This window comes from Malurus melanocephalus, unplaced genomic scaffold (genome assembly GCF_030028575.1).
Source record: "Malurus melanocephalus ecotype Western Australia unplaced genomic scaffold, MMel_1.1 scaffold_309, whole genome shotgun sequence".
NCBI classification, from domain to species: domain Eukaryota; kingdom Metazoa; phylum Chordata; class Aves; order Passeriformes; family Maluridae; genus Malurus; species Malurus melanocephalus.
This window is the reverse complement of record NW_026623541.1, coordinates 861,333-878,419: the sequence shown is the minus strand read 5'-3', so window position 1 is coordinate 878,419 and position 17,087 is coordinate 861,333. Positions and strand designations below refer to the sequence as shown.

Here is a 17,087-nt window from a genome sequence, read left to right as displayed (position 1 = left end):
GGAAGGAAGGAAGGAAGGAAGGAAGGAAGGAAGGAAGGAAGGAAGGAAGGAAGGAAGGAAGGAAGGAAGGAAGGAAGGAAGGAAGGAAGGAAGGACACACCCCTGACTTGTCCTTGGTGTTTCACTCAGTACCAACCTTGCCTGCAGCACTCATCAAGGCAAAGAGACCGGTGTAGCAAGAAATGTTTGCAAAACAGCTGTCAAAAGGCAGCGTCTTTCCTATACARCAAGGAGCAGAGGAAATATGCCTTRTYCYCYAATGCTCAGATATTCAGCTGGGCTGAGAGCAAAGAGCAGCGCTGGGTGGTTTCTTGACTCTTTTGTCCATGCTCACTGCAAGGCAGGCAGCACTTCCACTCTCTTCTCTCACCATGTCAGTCTGTCCCTGTACCTGTGCACGTCTTGCACCACCATCCCTGCACATCTCACTGCCCTGCTGCGTGCTCTGCTGCAGCCCTGCAGAGAGAGGGGCAGCTCTGCTGAAAATGTACCCGACAGCTTCAGCTCTCAAAAGCAGCACAAGGGGGGCAGAAGAGAGGAAGGAGGGAGGAAAGGCCTTTCTTTATTCAGCAATTTGAACAGCAGGTTGCTGGAGTGTGGCTGTGCAGCCATTCCTCCCGCCTGGATGAGCCTGGGAGGGAAGGAATGTGATTGCCCAGCCACAGGCTGCTTCTCATCTTTTTTGGGTCTTGCTGTTATTGTTGCAGCTGACCTCACAAGTGGTGCAGCCTCAAGATGCACTCTGAGTGATTGGTGTAAGTCAGGTACGCCTTGAAACAGGCAGATCCGAGCAGCTCACAGGCACATCACCTGTCCCAGGGGAGCAGGACACCTCCACAGGAAACCTGGCTGAGCCTCTGCCCYCTCTTGAGAGCAGGACAGCTCCATCTCCACATGACAGCTGGAGCTCAGGARCACAGATGTGGTCACCGAGGCATGAGTGAGCCTAAGAACTAAACTGTTTCAATGATCTTATCCCTTCTGTGTCATTTCTAATGAGGGAATAAATGTTCCTCCTGATTTTTGATAACTATTTGAGACACACTCCTTCTGCTTGCAGAAAGTGTGCAAACCTTCAGCTTCCTGTGGCTCTTCCTTTCACTAGCCTTCTGGATGAAACATTTTCATCCCTAGACATAACTTCTCTCTTCCTCATTCTGGGTGATTTTTGCCTCCCCACCTTTCTAATGAAGAATAAATGCATCTCCCACTGGTGGCTGGAAAAGCCTGTAGCCTTCTTGCATCTCTGCAGAACARTGATATGAAGAGATGAGGCCCCCTCTGCAGGATTTTCTCTCAAAAGTGAGGCACAGAAATTATTTCTGTGAAGGGTTGTGTGTGTCTCTGTGTGAGCAGCTGGTGCTCACATCTGCACCAAAAGCTGCCGGGTGGGCTCTGCTACAGGACAGCCGGGGAGGAACAGGATGTGACAGGGATGCACCTCCAGAAGCGCTTCAACCAGGCTGATAGAAAAGACGAGAGTTTTGGAGAAATTATGAGAAAAATGTCCAGAAGGGGTCGGCGCAGTCACGGCTATGGTGCGTGTCGTGCTGCTGAGCCACGAAGCGCAGCTCGGCATCACAGAGCTCCCGTGGCACTCCGGGGMTCCATCCTGGGAGGATGGAGCAGGTATCCCCAGGCCATTACTGTTCTCCRTTGGCTCTGCASAGGGGACTCCACCGAAATTCTTGAGAACCAAGAGAGCCCCTTTTTGTAGAAAACTGTCACCATCAGTCTTTCCCCCATGGCAGCAAAAGGAGAGTGTGCTGGGGAAGAACAGCATCTTCATCCTTCAGGCCAGACATTTCTTTACCAAGTGCTTTAGTCCACAAAGCTTGAACTTGCCAGTGCTGCTATGCAAAAGCCTACCTACCCAAGCTGATCTGGCACTGACCACAGAGTGGGAGGAGAGGAGATGTCAGTTGTGTTAGAGTACCATTGGTATCTCCAGGTATTGAGAGAAATGAGTTTTCAAATTTGGAAGGCAACGGAGAGGGAAAYGGAGTAAAAAGAACAGGTGTTTGTCCCTCTTTACCCACTGAGTCCCTGCACATACATTCTTTATTCTTGATTTCTTCCTGTAAAATCATTGTGTGCCAGTTGGGAAGGCAGCACATTCTACCTAGCCTTTCCCAGGAAAAGTCTCTCTGGTTACAAGGAATGCAATGTCTTTTTTGTTTTAGCTTGGAGAAACAAAAAATGTTTTTTCTCCATCGTGTATGGAGCAGAATGAGAGTCTTTTTGGCAGCTTCCTCAGACATTCTTATTTCTGAGCTGTGTCCTGATTACCAGAGTGTGAACAGAGACTGAAGATGGAGAGCAGAAATATTGTTGATGTTGCAGCTGTCTTTCAGGTGGTATTGATTTCACACCTGTCTATTTTGCACTACAAGTACACACCAGGACAATGAGCCACACGCTTATCTAGGGTTATCACTCACAGCAGRATACAGCAGAAAGCCTTTTCTGTCACCTGGGGAGACCTGCTGRGGACCTCTGTGAGTCAGCCTGACTTGGTTTCTCTTTAATTCAACTCTCCAGATAAAAACTGTGTGGGTTTTTTTGCAAACCTCATTTCTTTTTGAGCTTAAGAGCCTGCTCGGTGCTCRGTTCCAGTTAAATTCTGGGCAGCCCAGGAGGAAGAGGTTGATGACTGCCTCCAGAAAAACCCTGCTGCTAGGAGGTTCTTTCTGTCTGGAGGCAAGCAATAGCTGGGGATAGCCTTCGCTGCTGTTGTGTATGGGCAGTCCTGACCCCTGTTCTCAAGGATTTTGCTGCAAAGAGCTACACCAAGGGTACTCTGCTGAGTATTGGTGACCCAGGAGCAGCTGCCCACTGCGGTGAGGGTGGCTGTGTCTGTCTGGGTTCTGCTCACATTTTACAGGTCAGGAGCAAACCAGCTTGGCATGTGCAGGTCCCCAGTGGGAAAGCTCCTACTGGATTATCTGTACCTTTTTTATAAGGCTGAGGGAGGTGGGGGTTGGAGGGACACAGCCCTCCATCACACCCCTGAAGATATGGGAAACAGGTTTAGATTTRGGTRTCCTCTGMACAACAGCACATCTTCTGCAGACCYRGMTCTGCTACCATGATAATATCAGACTATCACTGGCATCAATGAAGCCTTCATTCAACTTTGTGAATCTCATGGTTCTCACGCAACGAGAATGTTTCCTTAGTATCATCTACCAGAAATTATCTTTTGGAAAGTTAAAAGTTCATAATTTTGTCAGTCACAGATCATACTTTCAGGGTGTGAAGAGAAACCAGCCATTACCCTTTTGATATTGTCCTAAAAACAATGCAGAGTGCTTTACATTTATTTAAAAAAATTGGTAGGATGGGTTTGCTGGCACTTGTCAGAGAAAAAGGTGAATTTTGAAAATCTGCTGCTCTGGCCTTTTATAATTCCCTAACCTTTAAACTTTATTTTCAGCAGTGTATCTTTGCTGGTCCTGGCTAACCAGGAGTAACCTCTCCAGGAGTCAGTTCCCTGATTATTTCCACACATCCTTGTCCCGGCCCACCTAGCTGACATCCCTTGCATAATTTGGCTGATGTTGGAGGCCCATAGTTTGACTTTATTTACATTGCTATGTAGCTGTTGGGGATGCAACATGTGCTAGATAAAGCATAACACAGTAAAAAATTCCAAACATGTAACTGGCAAAAATGCCAGAACAAAACTTACATGAAGATGTTTGCCTGGCAACTTGCTAACCAGTCCACGAGAAACAGCTCAGGCAACCTGGAAGATGCTCYCCACCCCAAAAATCCCACCAAGGTCAGCCTGCCTGAAGATAGTACAAGCCAGCCTTTGGAGAGAAGGCATTTTATTCTCCCTTGATGTTTGAAGCAGGRGCAGTACCTGGAGGTGTTTCCAGGGCTGTATTCCTGTGTGTGCTGGAGGACCTTGGTACTGGTACAGGCACTAGCCAGATGTAGAGTCTCAGTTTCTCAAAACACACCCCACTGCACAGCCTCCTGYCTGGCTTCACCCCAGATGAACAGCTTTTTGTGCAACACCAGTGCCTGGCAATGTGCTTCAGGGCATCCCAGTGTGGTGCACTCATAATGCAACCCTGAACAGGATGCTCGGGTCAGGGGCCAAGAAGGGCCTTTGATTAATGAACATCCCAATGCTTTAAACTCTCAGACTCCACTGATTCTGGGCTGCAGAGAGACATTATGTGTAAAATATAATTTACAGGCAAAAAGGAGGTACAATGCATGCATAGGTAGAACCAAGCACGTACTGTTAGTGTAATTGGCATTCTCAAGGCTCTAACTGTTATCAATTTAGATTTTCTGTTTGTGGAAAAACAAGAACACTATTGCAGTTTAATTTTTTTGCACACACATAGTTTCTATCCATTTTCCTGGTGTTATGCTCACYCTTTCCCTGCTTCTTTTGGTGGTTTCACCTGGGTGGTTGCAGTGAAGTGAGGTGTCAGAACAAGCTGTCAGCATCTCCAGTCCATCCCTGGGATTAATGCAATGTCCACCCTGATTTTTCTTCTGTCTTTTCCTAGGATCTGCTTTGGATCATTTTCCAAAATGCTGCCATACATTCTTCTCTCTTCACTGCTCTATACACAACATACTGTGTGCAGTGCCCCTTACACACATCAGACACTAATTTTATTCTCTCTGTTACCACTAAACCCAGTTTTGCCAGCTCCAGATCAGCATTTTTAAAATCAGTGATTTGTGTACAGCTTTGGGGCTCCTCAGTGCCAGCCTATTCCCCATTTTCCACCATCCCCTACCTGTACTCTCTGTGCCGCATCCTGCATCCCCACTGCCCAAGGCCCCTGCTATTGTACCAAACTTGTATTTCTGCACACTGTACTGTGTCTGAGTGAAAAATATCTCATTCTGCACAGAATGGGGGCAACTCAGGGGGCGACAGCTTTGACATGCTGAGTGTGAAGCACCTCAGGCACTTCTGTCTTCTGTGCAAGTCCTGTCCTCTGTGAGCACTTCTGTCCCTTTGAGTGACTGCACCGTACTTGACAATTTTACAGAGAAACCAGTAGAACTCAATCACAGCACATTCATGCTCTCAGCTCAGCCCAAAGCTCAGCCCAGGAAACCAACAGCACAGTGCATGTAGGCATGACCACTGCAGAAGAGGAAACACACAYTTGAATCCAACAAGGCTCAGCTTGAAGAAAACATTAGTTTTCAATGCAGCTATGAATTAAGGTAAGAAACAATTATATTTTCCCTATAATTTGACAGAGCAAGATGAGATGAAACGGTGTCTCATGGACTTCAGGAAATTCTTCACTTCTTARTGCTTGGAATCTAAATTATATTTWATTTGGGTAAAGATKGTGTGGTTAATGTTTAAAAACWGTGAAGGTRGAAAGGGAAGCACTTTTGTTAATGAAGTAAACCAGGGCAGATGAATTTTATTCAGTCACTAATTATGTGTGGCATCTTGTGGCAAGGCACCGTGGATAGAAATCGTCAAGATTAGCAAATGCTGATACATGACTAGTGTGCAGCATTAACCCAGAAGGATGGACCAAGAAGACACAACCAAAACTCACCAGCATTGCTTGCTTCTAGTTTTGGTCAGTGAACCCACACCCAAAGCAGAAAATCTGGCAGAGTCAATAGAAAGCATCTGATACAGACAGACCAGAAGGGAAATAGAAAAAATTATGAAATTGCTTACCTTTCTGTATGATGCACTTGATTTCTCTGTGACTCAGCTTTCCACAGGAAAGATGTCATATAAAGATGTCTGCTGGTTTGGATAGTTTCAGTAATACAATCGTGGCAGCCTGCTAAGTACTTGTGTGATATAAACAAGTTCCCAAACAATTTCGAAAACAATTTCGCAAAATCTAATCTGTTGGGGCAAACCTTGTGTGCAGGCAGTGCAGCCAGAGGCAGAGAACAGGATGACAGGATAAAAGGCAGTACCTGAAATGAATTACAAGGGTTTGGCTAGTGCAGAAAAAGTCCAAAAGGGAGAAGWAAAGGCTAAAATTTTACAAAAGACAACACATAATAAACTGAAAGTAAATCTCATTGAAAAGTTGATATTCCCAGGAGGGAGCTGGCAACCCCAAAACTTAAATCTCATTCATACACAGTCAAGAAGAGGTAATGTGTTCTGCTCTCTGAAATGATGGAGAAGATGATTTAAAAGATCTCCCACTGCTAGAGAGTCTTCTCAGATGTGTTGGGGATGCTGAGGCAATGTGAAATTATTAATCACAAAMAGGGGTTGGGGACAGGAAACAAATAAATGCCACCACAAAGGCAGTGAGAGGACAGAGCCAATGGTAACCTAAACAAGTACAAACACTGCTCATAGCTACAAATAATCATCTGCTTTTACTGTCCCTTCAACAGAAAATACAAAAGAAATTTGAATGCTGCTTAAGAAGGGAAGGCCTGGGAAAAAGAAATACTGAAGAAAAGCAGGTAAGAGCAAACACTGGCAAAATGCTCAGCTATACACATTTAAAAAAAACTATATAGAGTTCCTGATCAACTGTGAAAGCAGAAAGGACAATTAGGGGAATGAACAGGCTAGATGAAATAGCCATCAAAGAAATTTTCCAAGATAAACCTGATCCTGGTATCCAGTCACCATCATCAGATGACACTCCCAAACACTCAGTTCCCCTTGGACAGCTTTTGGGAAGGCATCTGCTCCCCCAGTTCTGCCACCTCTTCCCCAGCAGCTGAGTTAAAGTGCTCCCCTGCCTCTGTGAGGACTAAARTGAATACAGCTCTGCAACAATACTCACCATTTACCTAATTTTCCATCCCCTGGCTGGTCCCTGGGAGGAGGACACTGCCTGGAAACCATGTCAGTCTGCAGAGACTGCTGAGGACCCTTGCTTCTGGTGATAGGATCCAGACTACCCTGAGAGACATGGATGCAAATTTCAGAACCATTTCAGTGATTTTTGGGCCTCAATTTTAAGATGCAGGGAGACGTTGAGTCTGTGTCATATTGTCAGGCCATCTTTCCTAAATGCATTTCTGAAACAGCTTCACTTGCTCAAGAGACTTGGGCATGCCCTGAAAGCTGAACCTGTTCCCTGCTCCTTTAAGTGGGCAGGCACCAAGGCTCCTGCATGTCAACCCTGTCAGCCTCAGAGGGGCTTTGTCCTCCCCAGCGCTGAGGGAAGGAGCTGAAACCACCGAGAACTTCAGCTTTTGCTATAAATACACCATGGGGATGAGCTGCCAGGGGTTTGGCAGGGCTTGCCACAGCCCCAGTAAACCACACACCGCTGTGGTGCAGCCGTCCCTTCTGCATGGCTCACAGCAACTCTTCCTGGTGGGGCAACAAAACCAGAAAGTGGGGGCAGGATGTGCACAGGGCATCTGGGCTCAGTCCCCTGTGCCTGCTTTGCTGTGCACAAATGGCCTGAGTTAGGATGGAGCAAGGGCAAGATCTTGCTCAAAATAACATCTCTGTTGTTGCTCTGAAAGGCAGGTGATGAAGCTTTTGCCACTGGCAGAGACAGCATTAAGTCCATGTTTTTGTGTTTTCTTTATAAATCATGAATACACCTAATTTTGATGTGGTGGGTTAATATGAAATTTGTGCCCTGGTTAATTTCTCTGCTGCAGTTACCTCCAGGTGAGCATGGAGTACCTTTGAGGAAGCACTTACCAAAACTATAATGCCCTAGGCAAAGGTGAGAGAGACCCTAGGGATTTTAGACTCCACATCATCTCCTCCTGCCTTCCATGATCAAAGTCTGATCTTTTCAAATTTTTTTTTTTCTTTTTTCTCCAAAAACTACTGGTTTAAGTTTATAGATTTACATACTTCTCATCTTCAGCTAGTGGTGTACGCTTCCAATTTAGTTTGTGATATTAGTGTAAAAACTGTAGAMTTGGATCAGGGAAGTGACATTTCTAAAAATATCTTTGACGTAAATACCATTGAAAAGGGGTCAAAGGCCTCTGCAATATTTAGCCTTAAATCTGTCCTTATCAACAGTGATTTTATCGGCTTCCATTTCTGAGTCATTTACTGAAGTGGCCTAATTCTTTGAAAGCCTCAGCATCATAATTCTGCACCTTCAACTTCACCTTGAATTGAAAAATTCAATAACAAAGCATCACAAAGAACTACTTGCTTTTAAAAAAACTTATCCTCCAATTACTGGGGGGAGCCTTCATAAATTAAACCAGCCAAATAGAAAAGCAATCATTAGGTTTGCAGAACTCTGATGGGCCACAGAAACAGTCCAATTGATCTGAGAATAAATGGCTGAAGAAAGAAGAAACATCAAAGACAGAAATGTTCTCACCTAAAAGTGAGGACAATTTAGCTTTTTCAATAATTTATTTCCAGAAGAGAGTCATGGTTTGTAAAAGATATGTGTCCCAACAAGGTCTGCCTTCCTGCCTATCCGGGCTGTAGGGTTTAACCCAGCACCCTCCTGCTGAGCTTCTTCACTGTGTCCAGCCAACCCCATTTACCAGACCCATACCTTCTCTCAGACATGCAAATATGTCCTTTTCCTACCTGAAGCCTGTCCCAGTCATTAGCCTTCCACTGTTTAAAATGTTCCTTTTACTCCTGTCTTGGATTTTTCTGGTTTGAGTTTCCATGTATCACTGTCAGGTATGACTAACCCCACTCAAATAATTACCAAGGTTACTAACACAAGCAAAAGTGAAATCAGGTATTATCAAATTATGCCTACAGCCCTTGTATCAAGCTCTGCAATGCTGAAGTCATCCCTCTTTTTTTCCTTCCCATTTTGCAGCTCTTTTAGCACCTGAGGGTTGTATCAGCTCTTCTTGCAGTCAAGTTTCCTTTCGGATGTGCCCCCACTCTCAAGTGTGTTGCTTTGGTTACATCTGGCTATGTTAGCACCAATGTGAATCATCCAAGAAGCCCCAAATTACTCAGATTGTCTGAAATACTCTCTGATTCTGTAATCCTTTTTTCATGTGTCCCTGCCAGCTCTCATTGCCGTTGTGCTTTCAGAGCAATGATGAAAATACCTAAGAGTTTTTGGCTTTCAACTTGTCATTTCCACAAACATTTTACAAGCAATATTCCTAGTTCAGAGAGGCTTCCTCCATGGATATCTGTCTTTTGAGATCTGATAACTCAGTCCAAATTCCATTGCAATGCTTTGTTTGGCTTGCTTTGGGCTGGAGATGTGTCAACCAAATAAGCATGGAGTGCAAATCAGTGCAATCTAACTCTCCCACACAGCTCCCTTTATCAACCTTGCAATCCCATCAGTGCAAACTAAAAGCTCCTCTTTTATAAAGCAACACAGATTGGCCTTAGCTGCACTCTGCCCCTTAACAGTTTAAATTTCATTTTACCTGGGTTAAAGGTTAGGCTATATCAGCCGTTTCACCTTGCTTCCCACTTTTGAAGGTTGTCATGCAGGGGTGGAACAGGGAGAACATCTCCTCACTTCAGAACTGAATAAAATACTTGAATTTAAGATTTAAAGTAACTACATCCTCTGAGATGGGCTTGCTTTTGACCCTGGCTGTCCAACATGATCCCAAGCAACTCCAGAGGCCATCCCCTATGAATGGAACCACCCTCCTCTGAAAGATGAACTGAGTGAATTACAGGAACCGGTTAGCAACTGGGCTCATCTCTGGTTAATGTACTACCCGTAAGTCTAAGTTTTGGGTTGTGTRTTATCTAAGCTGTGGTTAGAGGTGTCCGTGGCAACCTGATGATTGTGTGGTAGCTGCTTGGTGCCTGGCTGCTTAAATTTTACCCAGAGTGTTATTGAAGCTCACATCTCCTCCTAGTTCCCATCCARTTGCGGTTATTTTAGTTTAGTCTCTTTCTTTTCCATGTTAGAAGTGCCACCATAGCTACAACATTTCATTTGGCCTGAGGTCATGCCTATGCTTTTGCAGAGAAGCAGCAGGTAGGTGTAGTTGCAAATACAAAAAAAAGCAAGGACATTTATATTTGTGTAGGGTGATGGCAGCTCAKATCTAAGGGTGGAAAGGGGATATACACCTGTAGGGTTTCACACGGGTTCCCACAAAGCCTGCAGTTTCCCAAGGCCAGCTGAAGCATCAGCCTGTTCAGCATGTTTTGAAAACATGTTTTGTCAGCATGAGAAAAGCATGTAAGTCAGCRTCACTCAGAAATGCTGACTAAGTTGTGAAAATCTTTCTGAGGTTTAAAGACTTTAATTGTGTATTGTGCAAATCTGGAGTGTGACCCTCTGGAAGAGGTCTGGATTTGGTTGTTTGTTTCACTTCTTTTAATTTGGTGTCAGGAGAGACATCACCAGGAGGCAAAGTGCTTGTAGATCCCCCTCTTTYTGGCAGTAAAACCTGTAATGGGGCACTTGGCTGAAGTGCTAGGGATGACACCTGGAAAGATCAGATGCATAAATAGGATTTGGCTCTTTTGTCACCCAGCCTAATGCCAGTGTTGTTTATAGATTGAAAYGCAACTTCTGCTCCTTTCAGGAGTTTGCAAACCTCTCACAATTTCACTTCCCCATGTGTTATGTGGGGTGCAGATGGTGGTGGGAATTGCTGGGTTGAGAAACAGGGGTCTTGGTCTTGCAGAATATGGTCTTTGAGATAGCTGTAAACACGATTAAGAGCAGAAGTGTTTGGGAAGAGTAGGGTGTAAAACTGCTGGGGAAATCTGGAGAGAGAGAAAGTGGTTGAGCAGCTCCAGGAGAAGCAGAAGTGAATCTACTGTTTTGTGTAGTCAGCAAGGAAAAATGTCTGGTGGAGAAATCTCAAAGCCCTGTAATCCTGCTTCTATTATAGAGTCCTATATAGTGTCCTCTATACTCTTCTGTTCACTCTGTCTCTTTGGTGAACATTTATTGTGAGCATAAAAGATAAAATTGGGTTGCAGGTGATGGTGAGAAGACCAGAGCATGAGCCTTTGAGAGGCTGACAGAGAGTACCTGGCAGGGAAGGATGGAGCAAGGGCAGACCTGAATTTCTCTCTTTAGGGGCAATGTCATTTCAACACATTATTCCTGTCTRGCATGGACAGGGTTTTGGGAGCCTTTTGGACTTTGCAACCACCTACTGAGTATCATCAGTTTAAATTGAGCAAAGGGGTATCAGARGAGCTAAATATTCAAACAATGGTGACATACTATGCAGGACGAGTTCTGGATATGAGTGTGTGACTGCTCATATACAAAATCCAAGAGCTAGAGAGGGAAAAAAGCCACAGAGTGCCASCAGATTCAAAGGTCAATGTCATTTTGGTATGTGCAGTCCTTGCTTGCCCTGGACATGCTATACAGAATCTTACCCTTCCTGTTGCTGCAGGTATCACAGAYTCCACAAGCGCCCATCCAAGGGTAAAGGAAATCATTTGCTACTGTAGAAATAAATGATCCTCATCAGTGAGCTAGAGGACATTACTTGACTGAAGAGGTAGTTCAGGAAAAATCCCAGAACAAGCGATGTTTTCTTTRCTTCACTAAGACCAGGAGTTCCTCCTGCACATCTGTGTAAATGTTCTCCAGTGAAGAAGGTGGCCATTCCCACATCCAGCTTTTTCTCCAGGCAATGCCAGTGCAGAAGTCTGGGCAGAAGTCTGCCAGACCTGAGGGCTAACTTGTGGTAGGAGCTGCATTTTTGTACATGTGTGATATCCTCTGTGTCCAACAGAGCACCGTGACTTCTATGAACACAAATGGAAACTCTCCAGATGGACAAACTGCCTTTCTAGATATGAATTAAGAGAGCAAGCATGTTAGAAACCAGCACAGCTAGAGGTTTTTAGAGACGAGAGTAAAGYAATGCACGTTCCCCCTCTCCAGATCAGGGATTTCACACAGCACAGACAGTCAAGGCAAGCACCACTAAATAACCCTCTTTAAATGCCTGCACGATTAGCAAAGGTGTTAAGAGGATATGAGCAGGCTTTGATCATTTTTTTCCTCTTTGTCCGATGAGGCTTCTGGATGTCACACCAGGAAAGAAAGACACATCTGAAACAGAAGCTTCCATGGCAGAGGAGAAGCTGGGACACTTTGCAGAATCAGCCTGACCTCTGTCTGACTCTGTCACAGAGTCACAAGGCAAGGACAGGGCTTCTGGAGGCCTCTTGTCCAAAACCACGCACAGAGCAGGGTCAGTTGAGGTTCAAGTACCTCCAGGGGTTAGATCCCACAACCTTCCTGGAGCCCTGTTCTGGTGTTTGACCACTGTCAAGGCAAAAATTTTTTTTCATACATTAAGTAGTGATTTCCCATGGCTATTGCTATTTATTTCCCTGAGGAAAGTTGCCTGCTTCACGTTTACACCTTCTAACTAGATCCCTCTTGAGACATCTCTTGTTGGGGCTGGCCAAATCCAGTGTCTTCTCACAGACCAGGTGCTCCAGCCCCAGTCAGTCTCTTTTGAAGCTTTCAGCTATTGCTGCATCAGTGAAGAACCTTCTGTGAGCACATGAGCCCACAGAGAAARGTGGAGGCTCTGGTGCATCTGTGCAGTTACAGGTCAGTGGCAAAGGAGCTGGGGACACTGACAGAGTGACACATAATCAGCACAAGAGGCTTGGTGTAACCTGACACTTCTGCTGCATACAGTTAGTCCCAGAAAAGGAGAAAGAAGTCAGGATGGCAARGCAGAAAAGGACAGGTTATTGAGATTATGTATGATGCCTCCTGCTCATTATCTGTATCCCTCAACAGGGCAGATAGAGATGACCCCATCTCTGTAGGCAACTCTTCAGCTCTCTCACCAGTAGAAAATAAGTAYCTTGTGTGCAATTGCTGGCAGCTTCCGCCCCAGCACCTAAGCTTTTCCTACTTGTACCCCTTTAATCTGCTGGTATCAGACCCCGAGTCCCCAGAGGCTGGAAATTGAACTGAGCTGCAAGCAGGAGCTGGACAGACTCTGAAGGCAGACTCAGCTCTCAGTTCAAACAGAAAGATGCTGCAAGAGCTGCTCTGCCCATGGGTGTGCCTGCCTGCTGCAAACAGCTCTCCCCATACTGTGCCCATGCACCAGAGTTAGCAGTGCTGACACAGCCCTTTCTAGCCCACTTTTCCTGTGCTAACCACATGTTTTTCTAGAGTCTTTTTATTAAGGGCACTTATTATTAAGGTTTGAGGTTTCAGAATAAGAGGCATTTTAAAATGGAGAGCCTGCATTTCCAACTAGCACCAAAAAAACCCTCTATGAGATATTGCTATAAAATAAGAAGCCAGAACATCACAGCCAACACCACAATATCTGGTAATGAGGCTTTAGGAGAAAATGTCGATATGGTCGCAGTAGCAGCTCAAGGGGAAGATTGTTGTAGTTACCACCACGTCATAGAAAACTATCTCAAATGTGATGACATCTTTATTTCATCTTTAATCCTGTGAGGCTTATTTTAAACAGAAGGTATAAAAACAACTGCTGTTGGTGAAATGTGGGTCTRCAGGCTGAGATTCAAATCACTTGGMTGGAAGTGCCAGGAGTCAGAGTAATTATACAACATYGGCACCTACCACTGGGCAATGTGATCACGCTCTCCTTATATCTGGGAAAAGAAATTTCATCAGTGTGGTCAGCAGTCTGGAAAGCAGTCTGTCTTGTCTTTCAGCAGATTTGGCCTGACCTGCATTGAATGATATGCACTGCTCTTGGTTGTACTGATTACATCTCCCACTAACAGAAGATGTAAAAATCTCTGTTACAGACAGCTTGTGGTCGCTGAACTGAGAACTGAGTCCCTTCTGTACAGGCAGCAGGAGATTCCTGTAAGAAGACAGTGACCGAGGGGTAGTTATTAGTTGTAGTTTTGTTATCACTGACCTTTTCTTTCAGTCTCGCCTTTACAGGCTGGTTTGGCCATGTTTTCAYCTCCCTGGGTTTCTGCACAGCGTATTACACTCAATTTCTGCCAGCGGGAAGCAAGTAACGGATACTTAGAAACTCTTTAGTTAACCAGGGAGCAGACCAAATACAGCAACATCTGCACTCCTATAGGATTTTTGATTCCTTGCAAACAGAAATCTTTGTGGAGACTTGAACACTGCATCCCAAGGGAGTGCAGAGGAGTCAACAGGTGCTCTGAGTTTTTGGGTGTGCAGACCAGTGATCCCAGAGGTCATGTGCCTACACCCCATACTCTCTTTGGATTCAGCCAAGATKAATTCCTGGCTCCAACCTCGCACCCTGAGCAGGACCAATCAAGAGATGCTTTGTTGCTTGAGGAAAAGGGTCAATATAGTTTCTCTTCTTTGATCATAGGATGATTTTTAGAAAAGCCTCATCAAAGATAACACTTGCTCCCAGCTGATGTCCCAGAGCAGACTTTGCTCCTCCTCCTTGCATGCCAGCAAGCATCAGCTCAGGCCTGGCCAGGCTGTGTGTCTTGCCACCCGTGCAGCCCAGGGTTAGCTTGTGGGGGAGGTGGGGCTGCTGGGGTGCTGACAGGCACTAAAGCTGACAAACAACTGCTTATGAGGTGTTATTTCCTGCCCAGCACTGCCCCACAGACTGGCACTGCGTCTGCATTGCTCGTGGTGCTGCCATGCACCACCTGCAGAGCTCAGATCTCAGCGTGCTGCTGCTCCTGCAGCATTTGGATAACCAGGGGCTTATGTGACAGCCCTGAAATTCTCATTCATTTTCTTCTTACCCTAAAGAGTTAATTTTCAGTGAAATGTGTGTGACTACCACCCGCTCCACAGTAATACCACCCTCACTAAACCAAACAGTGACAAAGTCCCAAAGCTGCTTGGCCCAGCTCCTCAGTATTTTGCCACAGCAGATATAAGATCCCTCTAATGTTATTTTCTTTCCTCTTTTCATTTTGCCTCTAGCCAGCAAATTCAGCATGACAGAACCATACATAGAAACAACACCTGAATACGCTTACGATGAACATGCTTTCTCCTGCAATAAAACCGACATCCAAGAATTTGGGAAAATATTTCTGCCACTGTTTTACGTCGTGGTGTTTGCTCTCGGCCTGACAGGGAATCTAATGGTGGTTTTTGCCATTGTGAAAGGCAATAAAAAAAGCATCACTGACATCTATCTCCTGAACTTGGCCGTCTCTGACCTTCTCTTTGTGATCTCCCTCCCATTCTGGGCTTCCAACACAGTCCGTGGATGGACCCTTGGGACTGTTGCATGTACAGCTGTTTCCTCGCTGTATTACATTGGTTTTTTTGGGGGCATGTTCTTTATCACTGTTATCAGTGTCGACAGGTACTTGGCCATTGTCCGGGCAACTTACTCTCTGAAATCCAGAACGGTGAGACATGGATTCTTTGTGACCTGCGGAGTGTGGGCCATGGCAGTTTTGGTGTCAGTGCCGCATTTTGTGTTCTCCCAGCTGGTGGAAAATGACTGCATTGCTGTCTTCCCACAGAAGCTGGAGAACATCTGGCCGGTGTTCTGCAATGTGGAGCTGAACACCATCGGCTTTTTCATCCCAGTCTGTATCATATTCTATTGCTACTGTGGGATCATCAAAACCCTCCTGTCCTGCAAAAATCAGAAAAAAGCACGAGCCATAAAACTGATCTTGATTGTGGTGSTGGTGTTTTTTCTGTTTTGGTCCCCCTACAACGTACTGATTTTTCTAGATACTTTAAATCACTATGAGTTATTCACAAATTGCAACCACATCAAATCACTGGACTATGCAATGCACCTGACCGAGACCATTGCATTCAGTCACTGTTGTCTCAACCCTCTTATCTATGCCTTTGCTGGGGAAAAATTCAGGAAATACCTTTATCATGTGTGCTTGAAGTACTGTCCATTCCTGTGTTTCTGTGGGCCCTGCAGTCGCTACCAGGTCACCCATTCAATTAGTTATGGAGAAAGTGTGGTGAACAGCAACATAACCATGAACACCAGCGACCAGGATGGCTCTGTCTTTGTCTAAAAGGYTCTGGGATGGAGGAATATCCCTGTCTGCTGCCACTGAGGGGTTGGCATTACTCTATGAAGAGCCTTAATGGCTGCACTGAGTTACTGACATGCTTCTTGTTAAGCATTAAATATTCTAAACCAGTAAAGACTAAAAAAAAAAAAAAAAAAAAGCAGTACAATATGTCAGTGTTGAACATGGAATGGAATCATGGGTAAGGAAGAGGGGAAGTAGAAACAAAAGGAGTGCTCTGTGCCTAGAAAAGGAAGAGGAAAAGAATTTAAGGATGGGCAAGCTTTTGAGCAGTTCCACCGCTGCAACTTGTGCATGTGTCAGTTTATGTGCATGTGATACTGATGTACTTAGACCTAAACTCATATTTTCAGGGAAATCTCTTCAATGAATGGTGACTGACCGTAAGAAAGGAAAATATTTTTGATAAAGGGGTGTAGTTTTTGATGCTGTATATCCATAAGGAAGAGATTTGGCAGTTACTGATTGCAACAAATGTTTTAACTGTGCTTTCATACATAATAAAATCTCCCTGTTAAAAAAAAACAAAAGGAGTCATTTCTGAACATGTGTTTAGAGTCAACAGTGCACACTCTGTGTTTACAGCAATCGAGTAAGGACCATCCCTAAGGATCAGAGATATGCCAGCAGGTGTTATCTCCCAATTTCCATGGGCTTGGCCTCAGCCAAACACCAGAGCTCAGTGGAGCCCTTCACTCAGTAATCCCCATGGGTTCTGCTGAGTAAGTGGCTGCAGCTTCCTCAGTGGATATCAGCAGCCTCTGGAACAAGGGGAGCTGCGAGTGTGGGCTTGGGTATCCTTGTGTTTGGTCCAAACACAGCCAGACCAAGCTGGGCATGGTGARTCCATGCCTCACACCCCTGCCCTGCTTGCTGCATGCCTGCACTGTCACAGACAATGGCTTTGGGGACAAAATAAAAACTTGCTGCTTATCACAACCTTCTCAAACTTTGGGGCCTCCTCTACCACACCTGATTTCCTCAGGGGGAACTACAGCTGTACCCAGACTTCATGCATCCCAAAGGACACATTTCCCATGTGCATTCCACAGCCTCCAAATATCTTTATCACTTGTGCAGCAGCAATGCACTGGGGGTGGAAAATGTGGATCAGACAAYTGAGGGTCCTTTACCAGCCTCCCTGGGAAACTCCTGCCATCCTCTGCTGCAAAAGCAAAGGAGGATTTGCTGGCACTGTGGACCA

At 45.2% G+C, this 17,087-nt stretch overlaps 1 protein-coding gene across 1 annotated transcript; it reads left to right on the top strand.

The window, feature by feature from the left end:
• Positions 1-5,110: 5,110 nt before the first annotated feature.
• CX3CR1 (C-X3-C motif chemokine receptor 1) lies at positions 5,111-16,384 on the top strand. Its single transcript, XM_057377273.1, has 3 exons — positions 5,111-5,208; positions 6,373-6,444; positions 14,790-16,384. The coding sequence occupies exon 3, from the start codon at positions 14,804-14,806 to the stop codon at positions 15,863-15,865; it is 1,062 nt and encodes a 353-aa protein (XP_057233256.1). The 5' UTR covers positions 5,111-5,208; positions 6,373-6,444; positions 14,790-14,803; the 3' UTR covers positions 15,866-16,384.
• Positions 16,385-17,087: the final 703 nt, after the last annotated feature.